This window comes from Haemaphysalis longicornis, unplaced genomic scaffold, assembly GCF_048455015.1.
Source record: "Haemaphysalis longicornis isolate Haplotype H1 unplaced genomic scaffold, Haemaphysalis longicornis Haplotype H1 scaffold_9, whole genome shotgun sequence".
In the NCBI taxonomy this organism is placed as follows: Eukaryota; Metazoa; Arthropoda; class Arachnida; order Ixodida; family Ixodidae; genus Haemaphysalis; species Haemaphysalis longicornis.
The window spans coordinates 165,757,059-165,772,722 of record NW_027526460.1 but is presented as its reverse complement, the minus strand read 5'-3'; the positions used below and the strand labels follow the sequence as shown (position 1 = coordinate 165,772,722).

Genomic DNA, 15,664 nt, shown 5'->3' with positions numbered 1-15,664 from the left:
CCCTAGGGGCCCGTATCGAAAGCAGTCGCGGGAGTTGCCGGCCCGCTCACCACTGTCGCCGTTGCTTTTGAGGCACGTTCGCAACTGATATTTTCCGTTTGTATGCGTTGGAAATACATATTTATGTGGAGCAGTTACTCTGTTCGCAAACGTGGCGCATTTACGAGAGTGTAAATGCTTCTGACGCGATCTTACTGCGGTACATTCGGTCCGCATAAGCGCCACCTGTGTGTCACAAGCCGGCGTCACGAAACCTTCATATATGCATGGATCTGATTGTAATTCCACTGCCCTGAAATTTACTAGCAGTAACTCCGTGCGCAGCGTTCGTTCAGATGCTCATTCCACGACTATACACTGTGATGCAAATCGGTTCCGTGTGATTTCATAATCTAGCGGAGCACTCATACCTGACAGCCCGCCAGTTACGCTTCATATGTCGTATATTGATCACTACTGTGAACAAGCCAATGTGGCATAAATATCACGGACATTCTACGCAATAAGTAATATTGATAACGCAAAAAATTACATGCGGGAGTCAGCACAAAGAATTTACGATTGGGTCGTCTTGTCGCGAGTTCAGCTTCCCCAAACAGTCATCGGTTACATATATCCTCCGCTTATATCCGCGGCCGTGACTAAACGCTTTTTCGAAACATCGTCATATGACACAAGGAGCCTGCAGAATTTAGCACAAAAGTGAAATCAGGGGGCCTTATCAAATACCACACTCAATCCAACGACACTTTTTATCGCTTGTGAACTTTTTTACTGTACTTCAAAAAATGTGTCCGCCGATCGAGTGATCCCCTGTTCGTTAAAGTCTAAAAACAAAATAAAGGTGAACGCGCAGCTTGTGTGTAATTTACTAAAACGGTCTTTCCTTGATTTCGCTCCGCATTTGTAACACAACGATAGTTAAGCGCCCCCTCCTCTTCCTCCCTGTCTAGTGAGGAAGAGGAGGGGGCGCACCTAGTTGGTCTAGTGAGTTCAACCTCGCTTAAGGTAAGACGACCGTCTCTAGGATTCGCAAAGCTGCAACGTGTTTTTTTTTTTTTCATTCTCGCACAAGCTATTACAAATTATTGCCAGGTATATCACCTCCCCGAATGATATTTTTGGACGACGTATACATTCAAACCAAGGCCAATTCGTTGTCGGCGCTGCAAAACGAAACCTACCTCTCCCTGTGCCAATATCAGGTCTAAACGAGGCATCAATAGAATTCACGTGTGCCTGAGATATTCGGAGGTGACAGTGGTGATATGCCGCTGCCGTCGCCCACGCCCGTAAGAGCGGCAAAGAAGAGCGCAGTACCGCGTCCCCGGTTAGCTCTTGTCGGCGTTCGAGCACTCTAACAACAAGAATCAGGACGCAGCTGTTTTTTAAAGTGCCCTAAACGTACTATTTGCTTACAGACATCACCATAACAAGATGGTTAGGGCGCGGAAAGGCAAAAAGAAGCGAAAGAGAACCAAAACACCGCATGAGCCGCTATCAGCTGCGCTGCGGACAAAGCGCCGCGGAGAAGCGGCGGCAGGCGGCGCAGCGATCGCGAAGTTCGAGGCGTATAACATAGATTGAAACCTATTTTACTGCCTACAAGCTTTCTTTCTAGTCTAGCCATGTACAGCATGAACAGCAATGGCGACAGAGGACAACCCTGCTTTAAACCTCTATTTGTGACTACCGGTTCCGTGGACTTTTGGTCCTTCCAGGTAATTTGCACCTCGCTCTTATTGTAAATTCCCTGTAACAGCTGTATAAAGTCCTGGCCTAATGCCTCCCGCTCAAGTATGCTCCATAGAAGTTCTCTATCTACGTTGTCGTAGGCTCCCTTTATATCGAGAAATGCTATCCATAGTGGTCGCTCCTGAGCCATTGACACCTCTATGCATTGGGTTAGGACAAATAAATTGTCCTCTAAGCGTCTGTCTCGTCTGAAACCATTTTGTAGTTCTCCCAGTATGCCGTTCCCCTCTATCCACGCCTGTAGTTCTGCTTTTATGGCTTGCATTGCCAGCCTGTATGCCACTGAGGTAACTGTAATAGGCCTGTACAAATTGGCACCAGCATTTTTGTGGCACGCACAAAAGTACCGCCATCGACGGAAGAAAAACGAAACGAGCACGCGACGCCAAGTTGGGGGATGGCGGTCGCGGGATTGCTTGGTACGGAGCGTGTGAGGGGCTTTCTCGGCTTGGCGATCCTTTTATATTCAGATTTAAGCGCAGCAAAATGAGCGACGAGTGATCTGTGGACTTTTCTCTGTTGCCCACATTTGCGGGCGACTTCGTAAATACGCATTATGCATCGGAAAAGCAGTCAGGGAGGCACCGGCAGGGAGCTGTTGAAGGCTGTCGCATTTCTTCTGTTTTTTTTTTTTGGCTTTGAAAGTATTCCGTGTGTGGCATGTAACGCGTTAAACATTGCCAATAAATTACCAATAAATTGCCAATGAATAATAGACCGTATGCAAAATGCGCCCCGCCATCTCACGTCGACTCCGGTAACTAGGTCCGCCATTTTGGTACGGTCGTCTGAAACCGAAACCAATTAGCAAAACATAGTAGGCGGGCATTGACCGCTCTTAGTGATGGACTACAATGCCGGAGCATTGCTTCGTGCCGCAGTGCACGCAATGCGGAAATACCGGTCCAAATGAAGAAAGGGTACGTGAAGTTCCACGCTTTTGAACGAACTTTCTGACGCGTACTATGCCGGCGCGAGCAACCTTTGTGACACGTTGGGAGCGGTGCGCTGGGAGCGAAAATTTGTCGTTGGTTCGCTAAGCGCGGGATTCCGTAGTCGCTGTCCGGATGGAAAATACAGCTGCGTTGGAGTTCTGTGGTCCAGCCTTTGTATTCTACATGAAGCCTGAGCGTGCGCCACCTATTCATGCGACTGACAGCGGCGCTCGACCGGGAAAACAGTACCACACGTTGCCAAAATTAGGCTGTTTCTTCACTCGTCCCTGTGGCTCTGCGCCCGCTTCATTTCATTGTTAAATGGTACGGCTTAGCCCCTACAAGAGCCTTTATCTTACCTAGGGCTGTAAACAAACTTTTCCTGTCGCACTACGCCGTCACGGCGCGGTTGAAAATTTCCTCTGTGGCGGGCGCGCACGGTATGGGAGTGTGTTGTTGGTTTCTTTTACGTTGCATTTAGCCGCGTGTCGTTTCAGAAGTGGCGTACACTGTTTTATGATGATCTAACGGTGAAAAATTTGAGCTTTTGCACTTGGTTCCCGATTTGCCGGGCTGAAAGGTTTGTTGTTACGTCAAGTTAACTTGGTGCCCATTGTCATTTCAGCCACGATGTATTTACTGTCGAATATTTTGCGACTAAAATACACACTGACTCCTCTAGTTTGTCACATGCTGCATGCATGCCTCCGACGCAATCATAGTGGCCATTGATGTATGTAGCTGAGATAATTTTCAAGTTTTATTCAAAAAAGAAAACGGCCAGAGTTGCATCAGGCCGCCGCGCACCAGCATGAGTGATTTTGCAGTTTTTGTATCCACAGTGAATATCCAAGTAAATTAAACTACTTCGCTGATTTATAGCGCGTATAGTATAGCAAACTGTGGATATAAATGGAACAAAGGGAAGCATTCGCGTACCCCTGCATGCCGTGGTCTAGTAAACACGACGTTGCCCAGCCTCTGCGTGCTCGCGAGATGACCACGGCGAAATGTGGCATGAATGCTTGCTGGTAGCTCATAGGTGACCCTTCAGGTGCCATGCCAGTCCTTGTTTCTGTCACTGTGGGGGGTGAGGTCAGCACAACTGGGGCAAAAAACCCATTCCCAAGGCTACCAAGTTTTTCTTCCAAGCGCCTGCACGGCACTTTGTTGCGGCTCGCATTGCTCCTGTACTCGACGTGCATCGAACAGACGCATTGGCAAGGGAAGGGAGGGGCCATTTTCTCGCGGGCTTCTCCAGTCAATGTCGTGGACACTCGCTGGCTTGATGCCCTGCTGTCTCGGAAGTCCCCAATGTTGTTGCAGCTCAGTGCACGCAAGCTCCGGTGGCGCCTATTAAAACCTTCGGCTTGAAAGAGGGTGAGTAGGTGCACTGCAGCCAGGATGTGACTCCATGCTCCGCTGCAACCCGCCGGGCAATCGCACGCTGCCTCACAATCGCCCCACTGTCCATCTCAAACGTGAGGCACACATGTACATAGGGCCGGCCACTTTTCTTCTGGGAGCGAAAGCAGCTGCTGAGCACATGGATGAGGCCCAACCTGAAAGAACAGAGAGAGTAACAGTAAATAGCACTCAGGGAAGAACATGACTAGTCCGATACAGTTTATGGTAAAGGGACAGAGCAGAAAGAAGTGGCCGCAAGGAAGACTCAAAATGACCAGATTTTGTGTCTTGCTTAACACTGTTGCAAGGGGAATAATCTACACCTCAAACAGCAATGATGTCAAAATTGTTTGTCAAGTTCGAGCGTGCAAGTATCTCTGCATGCTTTTTTAATGCATTTTCAAGAGAAGGAAGTTTAACATTTAAAAACCTCACCGTGGGTAATGATACCAGTACCCGCATAATCGTGTTCGTCATAACTTAAGCAAGCAATAATATGATTATCTGGAACTCACTTCCAGAACCTTTCGAGATAAACAGGTAAACATTCGGGCTATAGCGATGACCCATCGAATTAAAAAAAATCTTCTAGTTCAGTGAGTTCGAGCTAACGAGGTTTTACTGTATTATCTATTCGTGCACACCCAAAACATGCGCTTTAGAAACAAACACAACCACCCCACCGCCAGAAAAGGGGAAGAAAGACACACAAACAGATTTTTGCTGCAGAACATGCGCAATAAATAATGAAAACACACAAAAAAAGAAAATTCAAGGCGTATGTGCGCTTTTGTAGTTGACTTCGCCGCAAAGCGCGATTGCTTTGCGGCAAACGCGCGGGCGGACGACCGTCACGGAAAACGGCCGCAACCTTTCCATAAACATCTTCGCCAAAAATCACCCCGTAAATTCGATGTAAAGCATTTTAAAATACTTAATCCACCCACTAGCGGTACGGCCTGGCGATTGTCGCTTTCCTCTTTCAGGGTTACTGCAACAGGGTCGCCGCTACGCATTTGCATGGTAAACAACGGTGAACAAACTGCTATACAAATGCTCGTACCGGTTAAAGGGACACTGAAGTGAATTTGTCAAGCTCCCGTTTTTGCTTGCACTGCGTAGACTGGCTCAAATTAGCACACTTTTCATCGTTTATTCGGTTGACAAATCGGTAATTATTTTACAAAGCACGAAAGAAGAAAAACTACCATGCGCGGTTTGCGGCGGCCGCACCAACTAAAGCTGTGACGTTAGGAGGAGCGGGCACCGTGATTGGACGATGCCCAAGGTGAGCAACCAAACAAGTTTCGGTTTCGGTTTCGGTTCTGTAAAACACAACCGTTGGCGTTGTTGGATGGGCATTCTCAATAACTCAGTAATCATCGTACCGCGCTTCTGCCATGTTGTCAGATGTAAAAATGCGCAAAGATAAGCCTCCTAGGACGGATTGGAATCGTAGCATTCACTAGCCGAAACCTACGCAGTGCATGAACGCCCTCCGCGTACCCGCAGACGCCCAAATGTCATGCGCTTTTCCCCCATAATTGGAGCTTGCCTCCCTCATGCCTGTGTCGTAAAAAGCGTGTTCGCACCAGGCCAAGGGTCTGTTCATTCTGGCCTGTGCCCACTGTCTGCAAGCAGTCGGTGCTTATGGCAACAGCACGCCAACAAGAACTCGCTAGCGCGCCAGTGCCAGCCTGCGCGCGTTTTGTGAACTAGTTCGTGGAGCCATGAACGTTGCGGCCCAAAAAAAGGTGAACTCAATATAGAAAACATCGGCGGAATACGAAAAAGTTAACTTACAAAAAAAAAGCACGTACCCGCGGGGATTCGAACTCGTGATTTGCAAAATACTTGCGGTGGCATACCTAGCAACCCAGACCGCTCGGCCACGGAGCTTTTTTTTTTTTTCCCTTATTTCCAGACAAACACCGCTGTTACAAACATAATACACAACAACGAAACGAACCCATTACACTAAGACATAAAATCACTGTTCCACTCTAGGGTCCAGTGCTGACTACTAAAATATTTTCATTTTTGTTAACTCCTCCATTTGTGACAACCAGTCGGGAACACATTGGCGTGCCTTTTGAATTTCAAGAAAAGAGAATATGGCCTCTCGGAAATACTCATTTACTACCCGCGCATCAATGTCCGAGTGGCGGACTGCCATTCGGCATCTCCATATACTGTGCAGACCTAGTAACATTACTAGATCTAGAGGGACGCCATCATCATCAGGTTCAACGGACAAATACCGAATACCATGGGCATCGATTGGCAGACCTTTTTTCAGCGTACGTTGCAGCACATCCCAGAAGACCCCGTCCCAACAGTCAATGAAAACATGTTCAATGGTTTCCGGTTTTTTGCATAACCAACACTGTTCACCCCACGGCATAAAAAGGCCTTTTTCTTGCATCCATGTTTTCACAAGGAGTGTCCCGGTGTGTAGTTGAAAGAAAAATGTTTTAGATCCCGGTGCAACTGGCATTCTTTTAACCCGTTTTAACACATCTCGACCCGTGCCAGCCGAGTGAGCAATTCTGTACATAGGAACGGGAAAAACAGTGTCGCAGAGATCGTTATACAGTCTCTTCCTAGTCACTGCGCTCAAATACTCTAACGAAAACCGTGCGCATAGAAAACGTAACGAGTCCACAACTTCTTTTAGATAGCCACGGATACCACCTGGCATACACAATGTCGTAACGGACAACTCAGGCAAAACACTGCCTAATCTCACTTGGCAAACGGTGCGCAAAAAGGGATCCTTTACATCCCTACAAAACAGAAAGCGGTTTGCCAACTGACGTAAAAAGAGATGCGTTAAACCTAACCCCCTTCCCGTACACGTCGAAAGAGATTTGCACGACTCGTCCTCTCCCAGGTTGATCCCCAAACAAAAACTGCGAAAACACGATGTAACTTTTGGAAGTTTACCCGTGAACAGTAGAGTACCTGTAACACATACCAAAGTTTGCTCGCCATAAAAAGGTTGCAAATCGTTGTGCGAGCGAAAATGGATAAATTCGCGCCCTTCCACTTCTCTGCCTTTTCCTTAAGCTCTACGGCTTGTCTCATCCAGTAAGGGTCACTGTCAGAATAATACTCTAGGGGAACACCAAGGTACTTCACTGGTGTGGTCACCCACTTTACATTTTGAAATACAGCCGGTGTTGAACTCCACTCTCCGTGCCAGATGCCCAGGCACTTGTCCCAGTTTACAGCACATCCACTAACATAACAAAACCATTTAACTGTATTAATGACCCTATCAATGCTTTGTTGATCTACGCAAAATACAGCGATATCGTCCGCGTATGCTAAAACTTTAATTTCAGCTGCATGAAGTTGAAATCCCTTGACAGTGTCGTTTTTTATTATGCTTGAACATAATGATTCAATATATATGCAAAAGAGGAGGGGGGGAAGAGGACACCCCTGCCTCACAGACCTCTGCACTTCTATACGCCTTCCAACCGCTTTGTTAACGATAAGTCTAGTTGTACAGTTGTTATAAGCCATGCGCACACCCTCTAGAATAACTGATCCGATGTTACTATGTTCCAAAACCGCCATAAGTCCATCGTGGGGCACACGATCAAACGCCTTTTCTAGGTCTACCTGTAGCAATGCGACGCCTGTATGCGTCACGTCGCAAATCTCAAGCACACTCCGTGCCTTGTGTATATTCGTAAAAATTGACCTGCCTTTAATACCACATGTTTGATGCGGCCCCACTAAGATGCTAATTACGGTCTGCAACCTTCTAGCCAATATTTTCATTAGTATTTTATAATCAACGTTTGTTAAGCTTATGGGCCGGTACGATGTGACTTGGCGGAGTTTGACCATATCCTCTGTTTTGGGAATTAAGATCGTGTGGGAAGCCGAAAACGATGGTGGAAGCGTTTCTAACATATAGGCTTCTTCAAACACAGCAGTTAACACAGGGGATATGTTATGTTTAAAGGCCTTATAAAAAGCAGCACTCAGGCCATCTGGGCCTGGTGACTTTCCCAGGTTTAAGTTGTCAATAGCTTCCTTAACCTCCTCGACGGTGATAGGGGATTCCATAAGGGATTCCATCATCAATTTTTGGCAGGAGTGACACAAATTCACTTTCAAACTTTGCCAGTTCAATAGGGCTTCGAGAAAACAAGGTCCTATAGTGTTCAAAAAAAGCACGTTCAATATCTACTTTTTCACTGCTAATTGTGCCATTATATTCAATCTCCGTTATTTCGTTACGGCGAGCGTATCTCTTTTCCGTCCCCAGCGCTCTCTTAGTGGGCATTTCGCCCGCTATAAATTTTTCCGCTCTCGCTCTGACAAGCGCTGCGTGATACCGCTCCGCATCTATCTGCTCAAGTTTAGCTTTTGTGGCCCGTATCTCTTCTTTAAACGCCCCCGGTGCTCGCCTTTCTTCAGCAACCATCGTATGCAACATAGTGCGCAACAGGCTTTCTTGCTTTTGTTTCTCCTTTTTAATGGCACTTGCCCTTTCGATTGCTGCCATTTTTATTTCTTGTTTGAAGTGTTCCCATTGAACGCCGTATTTTTCACTGCTGCACTTTTCTATTTTTTCCAAAGAGTTTCTTACTCGTTCCATAAAAATATCATCTTCTAAGAGTTTGTCATTTAATTTCCATAAATCCCATGTAAATTTCTTTGTGTTTTCCTTTTTACTACCAAGGCAAAAGCAAACTAAGCAGTGGTCGGAGAACGAAACAGGGGATATGCTATATTCACAACACGAAGGCAGCAATTCGGCTGAAATGTATGCCCTATCCAAGCGGGCGTGGCTAGCCCCTTCAAAATGTGTAAACTGGACATCTCTTCCGCTGCCAAAACAATCTCCCACGTAATCCAGACCGAAATCATTCACAATTCACAGTGCTTACATCACGATAAGGCGTATTGCTGGTTTTGTCCCATTCCGAGCAGACACAATTAAAGTCACCCAGTAACACTGTATATCGTTCGCTGCTGCAGTATTTTTTTATTTCTTCAAAAAAATCGCGCCTTTCTTGCACTCTAGTTGGTGCATATACACAAATCACTCGCCACTGCTCTGATGATAATGAGAAATCACAAAATACAAAGCGCCCATTTTGGCATGCTGTTACGTTTTCAATCACCACCTCTAACGACTTGCGTATCAGAAGAACACAGCCTGCCGACAGTCCAACAGCGTGGCTAACACATACATAGTAGCGCGTTGTAAAAGGCCGCACCATAACGTCGGTCTGGTCCTCACTTTCGACTTTCGTTTCCTGAATGGCGATGATGTGAAGATCTTTCTCCGTTACAATGCGGTACAGTTGATTTTGTCTCCTCTTAGCTGAGAGTCCTCGTACATTGAGGGTAGCTAATCGAAATGGCTTATGTAAGGACAACATTTAGGGGAACCAGACCGAGCGCATGGCGCTTACCTTAATCTCACGCCGTATGATGTGCGTTGGCCTACACGTGTTCACGTAATCTTAGTGCCGCCTTTTCCAGGTGACAACCCTCTTGGCTTGGCTGCTGCTCGATGATTCTTTTTTCCCCGTACGGCCTGCCACGGCGTCTCTGGCTTTCGCTGGTTGGGTTCCTCCCCAGCCTCTGGGCCATCTTCATGACGGCGCTTGTTTGGCTGCACCTCGAAGTCCTTTATTGCGCTCTCAGCTCCGGTAGTTTCAACGCTGTCCCCTTCTTGAGCGGCGGCGTCCGCCTCCCGAGAAGAGTCAGCTGCTGGCCCGATGTTCCCCTGCGTCTTCACTGTCTTGCTCGCGTCCATTTCCGTAGTGGCCTTGCCCGTTGCCTTCTCAAGGCTTTCCCCTTCTGAATCGCCGGCGTCCGCCTCCAGAGAAGAGTCGGCTGCTGGTCCGATGCTTCCCTGCGCCGTCACTGTCTTGCTCGGTTCCTTTCCCGAAGTGGCCTTGCCCGTTGCCTTCTCGAGGTTAGCGTTCCTTCTGCCTTCGGCTGCCGAAAGGAGCGGACGCAGGATGGTTGGCTCCGTGCGAGCTGTGTTAGCGGCCGACGCTGGCCGTGGTGAACCGTATTCTTCGTTGCCAAAGGATTACCGTGTTGTACTGCCCCCCCCCTCCCCCCTGCCCACCGGAGAAGCGATGAATCGCGTGGTCGTTCTGCATTGCGACGTCGGCGGTCGACCGTATAGAATTGACGACTTCAGAGAACCGTTGAGAGACGCCGATGTTATAAAGGAGGTTGGTGGCATAGGAGCGTTCGAGATGCCTCACGTATGGCTCGTTAATTTTCGGACGCACGACGCGAAGAAAAAACTGCTGGAACGCGGGCCGCTCAAAGTGAAAGGACGCCCCTGCCTCGTCGTTGACCCAGTAAGGCACGAACTCCGGGTGAAGCTGCATTGGGTCGCCTTCAACGTGACCAACGAGACCATACGCAAGGTATTCTCCGAGTACGGCGACGTGAAGGAGGTGAAGAGTGATAAGTGGCGTGTCGAGGACTTTGAGAACTCCGAGTCGACAACACGGATTGTGCGCCTCGTTTTGCACGAAGGTGTCACTCCAGACCGGTTGCCTCATCAGCTGCGGTTGGGCCCCGGCACTGTGCTCGTCGCGGTGCCTGGACGAGCCCCAATGTGCCTCAGGTGTCAGAGGGCTGGTCATATTCGCCGAGAATGCCGGGTCCCCAGGTGCTCTGAATGTCACGCCTTCGGGCACGAGCAGGCAGACTGCACCCGCTCGTATGCCCGGGCTGCGGGTCGAGGTTTGGATGGAGACAATAGTGACCTCGTTATGGACGAAGAAGAAGCCGAAGGTGCAGCGGCGCCCGCAACGCCTGAACCCCCGAACGCGAACGCTAAGCGCGGCCACGGAGCGGGCTACGCTGGCATTGGTAATATAGGGTATATATTGTACAACCAGTTTACACTTTTCTTTAGTTTTGGCATTTCAAGCAGCTTAGGTGACTATTTGTTGTATTGCGCTCGTGCAGTAAGCGTCGCCCGAGTTTCCACAATAGCTCACGTCTAGCAATTGCATTTCGTAGACGGAAAAGCGTTCGCAGATGCGTAGTCGTGCTGCTGACCGCTGTGCTTATTCGCCCAGCGCAAAAAAGTGCTTCCCGCACCCTAGTTTTACGCACTACGGTAAAAATATCAGTTGATTTTATTTCCTTAGTACCTATATTGACTTCGCTGTCTCTTCTCCCGCCTTCAAGAGGCCTTATATTTTCCTACTGGCATACCAGTCAGCGAAGCGTCGCATGTGCGCTTGTGCAGCGCTTGTGTGAAGCGACCTTGACTTGGAGCTAGATACAGTGTACAAACTAACCAAGTAAAGAAAGGCAAATTCTACCATTCACAAACGTGTCCTGGCTTCGTTTCAACTGAGCGAACGAATTGCGACGACCCGTCGGCGGCCGGCGGACGAAACGCTGGTCCGACTGACTTTGTCTGAAGGCCGGGGAGCCGTGCAGTAGCGCAGCGGCGCAGCCAATTGCCAGCTTATCCCCTCCTGACGTCACACGAAAACGCCGCAGAAAATGGGCGAGCGTAAAGAGAGGAGGACAGCATTTTCGAATTAATTTTTCTATTAAATAAAATCGCGTAAACGCGCCCAGGGTGGTCGAAACATGGCCTGGGGACTCCGGACTACAATTTGCGCAAGTAATACCGCAATGTTTACATATCACTTCAGTGTCCTTTTAACTCGCGTCAAGCAAAAAACAAAGAAGGATTTACTTACTGCGAGTCGCACGTGTTTGTCCGCACCGATGAAGACGAGCAATGCGCCTCGGTGGCTAGGAGGCATGCTCTGCTCCGCTGCCGCTCAGATGGGTCTTTGGCGCGGCACCCCGAGTGGTATGAGTCTTCAGCCACAGTCGGCAGCGCAGACAAGTCCTTCGTCCACAATCCGCGTTCGGGAGCCGGAAAACGCCGTCCAGTTTAAGCCATACCGCGTTACCGTCACCTACTCTTCCACAGTAAACAATACGAGACTTCCCGATCGGCGCCCGTACCAATATGGCCGACGGTCTCGTTTACATCAGTGTTGCTAGATCACCAAGCCATTTCGCATGTTCCCAAACCAATAGACCCTATGCAAAATGCGCCCCGCCATCTCACGTCGACTCCGGTAACTAGGTCCGCCATTTTGGTACGGTCGTTTGAAACCGAAACCAATTAGCAAAACATAGAAGGCGGGCATTGACCGCTCTTGGTGATGGACAACGATGCCGGAGCATTGCTTCGTGCCGCAGAGCACGCAATGCGGAAATATCGGTTCAAATGGAGAAAAAGTACGTGAAGTTCTACGCTTTTGAATGAACTTTGTGACGCGAACTGTGCCGGCGCGACCAACCTTTGTGACACGCTGGGCGCGGTGCGCTTGGAGCGAATATTTGTCGTTGGTTCGCTAAGCGCGGGGTTCCGTAGTCGCTGTCCGTATGAAAAATACAGCTGTGTTGGAGTTCTGTTGTCCAGCCTTTGTATTCTAAATGAAGCGTGAGCGTGCGCCGCCTATTCACGCGACTGACAGCGGCGCTCGACCGGGAAAACAGTACCACACGTTGCCAAAATTAGGCTGTTTCTTTACTCGTCCCTGTGGCTCTGCGCCCGCTTCATTTCATTGTTAAATGGTACCGCTTAGCCCCTACACGAGCTTTTATCTTAGCTAGGGCTGTAAACAAACTTTTCTTGCCGCACTACGCCCTCACGGCGCGGTTGAAAATTTCCTCTGTGGCGGGCGCGCACGGTATGGAAGTGTGTTGTTGATTTCTTTACGTTGCATTTAGCCGCATGACGTTGCAGAAGTGGCGAACACTGTTTTATGATGCTCTAACGGTGGAAAATTCGAGCTCACTTGGTTCCCCATTTGCCGGGCTGAAAGGTTTGTTGTTACGTCAAGTTAACTTGGTGCTCACTGTCATTCCAGCAACGATGTATTTACTGTCGAAAATTTTGCGACTAAAATACACTCACTCCTCTAGTTTGTCACATGCTGCATGCATGCCTCCGACGTAACGATAGTGGCCATTGATGTAGGTAGCTGAGACAATTTTCAAGTTTTATTCAAAAAGAAAAAAAGAAAACGGCCACAGTTGCATCAGGCCGCCGCGCATCAGCTTGAGTGCTTTTGCGCTTTTGTGGATATAACTGTGGATATAAATGGAACAAAAAGAAGCATTCGCACACCCCTGCATGTCGCTGTCTAGCAAAACACGACGTTGCCCAGCCTCTGCGTGCTTGGGAGATGACCACGGCGAAATGTGGCATGAATACTTGCTGGTAGCTCATAGGCGACCCTTCAGGTGCCATGCCAGTCCTTGTTTCTGTCACTGGGGGAAGGGGGGGGGGGGGAGGAGCGGGAGGCCAGCACAACTGGGGCAAAAAACTCATTCTCAAGGCTACCAAGTTTTCTCCCAAGCGCCTGCACGGCACTTTGTTGCTGCTCGCATTGCTCCTGTACTCGACGTGCATCGAACAGACGCATTGGCAAGGGAAGGGAGGGGCCATTCATTTTATCGCGGGCTTCTCCAGTCAATGTTTTGGACACTCGCTGGCTTGATGCCCTGCTGTCTCGGACGTCCCCACTGTTGTGGCAGTTCAGTGCACGCAAGCTCCGGTGGCGCCTCTTAAAACCTTCGGCTTGCAAAAGGGCGAGTAGGTGCACAGCAGCCAGGATGTGACTCCATGCTCCACTGCAACCCGCCGGGCACTCGCACGATGCCTCCCCAATCGCCCCACTGTCCGTCTCAAAGGTGAGGCACACAACATAGGGCCGGCCACTTTTCTTCTGGGAGCAAAAGCAGCTGCTGAGCACATGGATGAGGCCCAACCTGCAGAGAGAGTATCAGTAAATAACCCAGGGAAGAACAGGACTAGTCCGCTGCAGTTTATGGTAAAGGCACAGAGCAGAAAGAAGTGGCCGCAAGGAACAGACTCAAAATGACCAGATTTTGTGTCTTGCTTAACACTGTTGCAAGGGCAATAATCTACACCTCAAACAGCAATAATGTCAAAATTGTTTGTCAAGTTCGAGCGTGCAAGTATCTCTGCATGCTTTGTTAATGCATTTTTCAAGAGAAGGAAGTTTAACATTTAAAAACCTCAGGGTGGGTAATGATGTATACCAGTACCCGCATAATCGTGTTCGTCATAACTTAAGCAAGCAATAATATGATTATCTGGAACTCACTTCCAGAATCTTTAGAGATAAACAGGTAAACATTCGGGCTATACCGATGACCCATCTAATTAACAAAAAATCTTCTAGTTCAGTGAGTTCGAGCTAACGAGATTTTATTGTATTATCTATTCGTGCACACCAAAACATGCGCTTTAGAAACAAACACAACCAGCCCACCGCCAAAAAAGGAGAAGAAAGACACACAAACACATTTTTGCGCAGAGCATGCGCAATAAATAATGAACACACACAAAAAAAGAAAATTCAAGGCGTATGTGCGCTTTTGTAGTTGACTTCGCCGCAAAGCACGATTGCTTTGCGGCAAACACGCGGGCGGACGACCGTCACGGAAAGCGGCCGCAAACTTCCCGTAAATATCTTCGCCAAAAATCATCCCGTAAATTCCATGTACAGCATTTGAAAATACCTAATCCACCCACTAGCGGTACGGTCTGGCGATTGTCGCTCTCCTCTTTCAGGGTTACTGCAACAGGGTGGCCGCTACGCATTTGCATGGTAAACAACGGTGAGCAAAGTGCTCTACAAATGCTCATACCGGTTAACTCGCGTCAAGTAAAAACAAAGAAGGATTTACTTACTGCGAGTCGCACGTGTTTGTCCGCACCGATGAAGGCGAGCAATGCGCCTCGGTGGCTAGGCGGCATGCCCTGCTCCGCTGCCGCTCGGTTGGGTCTTTGGCGCGGCACCCCGAGTGGTAGGAGTCTTCAGACACAGTCGGCAGCGCAGGCAAGTCCTTCGTCCACAATCCGCGGTCGAGAGCCGGAAAACACCGTCCAGTTTGAGCCATACCGCGTTACCGTCACCTACTCTTCCACAGTGAACAATACGAGACTTCCCGATCGGCGCCCGTACCAATATGGCCGACGGTCTCGTTTACATCAGTGTTGCTAGATCACCAAGCAATTTCGCATAGGGTCTATTCGAAGAAGCTTGCCCAATCTGTAAAAAACTAGGCACTCTCCAGCACATGATAGGAGAGTGTAGGTTTAGCCCGAAGCACCCGCCCCCCTTACCAGGGTCTCGCCCCACCAACCCCACTCTTCCCTTTAACGAGAGATGGAGGATCTTGCTGACCAGCCCCGCCCTGGAGGATCAGCTACTACTGGTCACCAGGGGCCAGGCGGCGAGAGCAGCATGGATTCCCGTGAACAGGGAACCACCTCCGTCCAGTGTGGAGTTCGCAACGAACGACTCTTAAATAAAGTTTCTTCTCTCTCTTCGCATAAGGTCTATTAAATTACCAATATACTGCCGAGCGCTGGTGAGCGCGTGCCTCGCGGCGACCGCTGAGCGTCCTTTGCTTGCGCCGTGGACAACAAAACTGGGTGCACACTAGAAAATTCCGCTTGAAAAATTTGATCTTGGGAAAATAGGCTACGGTCG

At 48.9% G+C, this 15,664-nt stretch overlaps 1 protein-coding gene across 1 annotated transcript; it reads left to right on the top strand.

The window, feature by feature from the left end:
- Nucleotides 1-10,093: 10,093 nt before the first annotated feature.
- LOC144153551 (uncharacterized) lies at nt 10,094-13,286 on the top strand. Its single transcript, XM_077685174.1, has 2 exons — nt 10,094-10,986; nt 13,253-13,286. Exons 1-2 carry the CDS (start codon nt 10,094-10,096, stop codon nt 13,284-13,286), a joined length of 927 nt encoding a protein of 308 aa, XP_077541300.1.
- Nucleotides 13,287-15,664: the final 2,378 nt, after the last annotated feature.

Excerpts from the sequence above, each read along its gene's own strand:
- LOC144153551 (XM_077685174.1), top strand. The coding sequence starts at position 10,094 with ATGGTTGGCTCCGTGCGAGCTGTGTTAGCGGCCGACGCTGGCCGTGGT. Across the intron at positions 10,987-13,252 it reads GGTAATATAGGGTATATATT|AAGCATTCGCACACCCCTGC; the intron begins GTACAACCAGTT and ends TGGAACAAAAAG.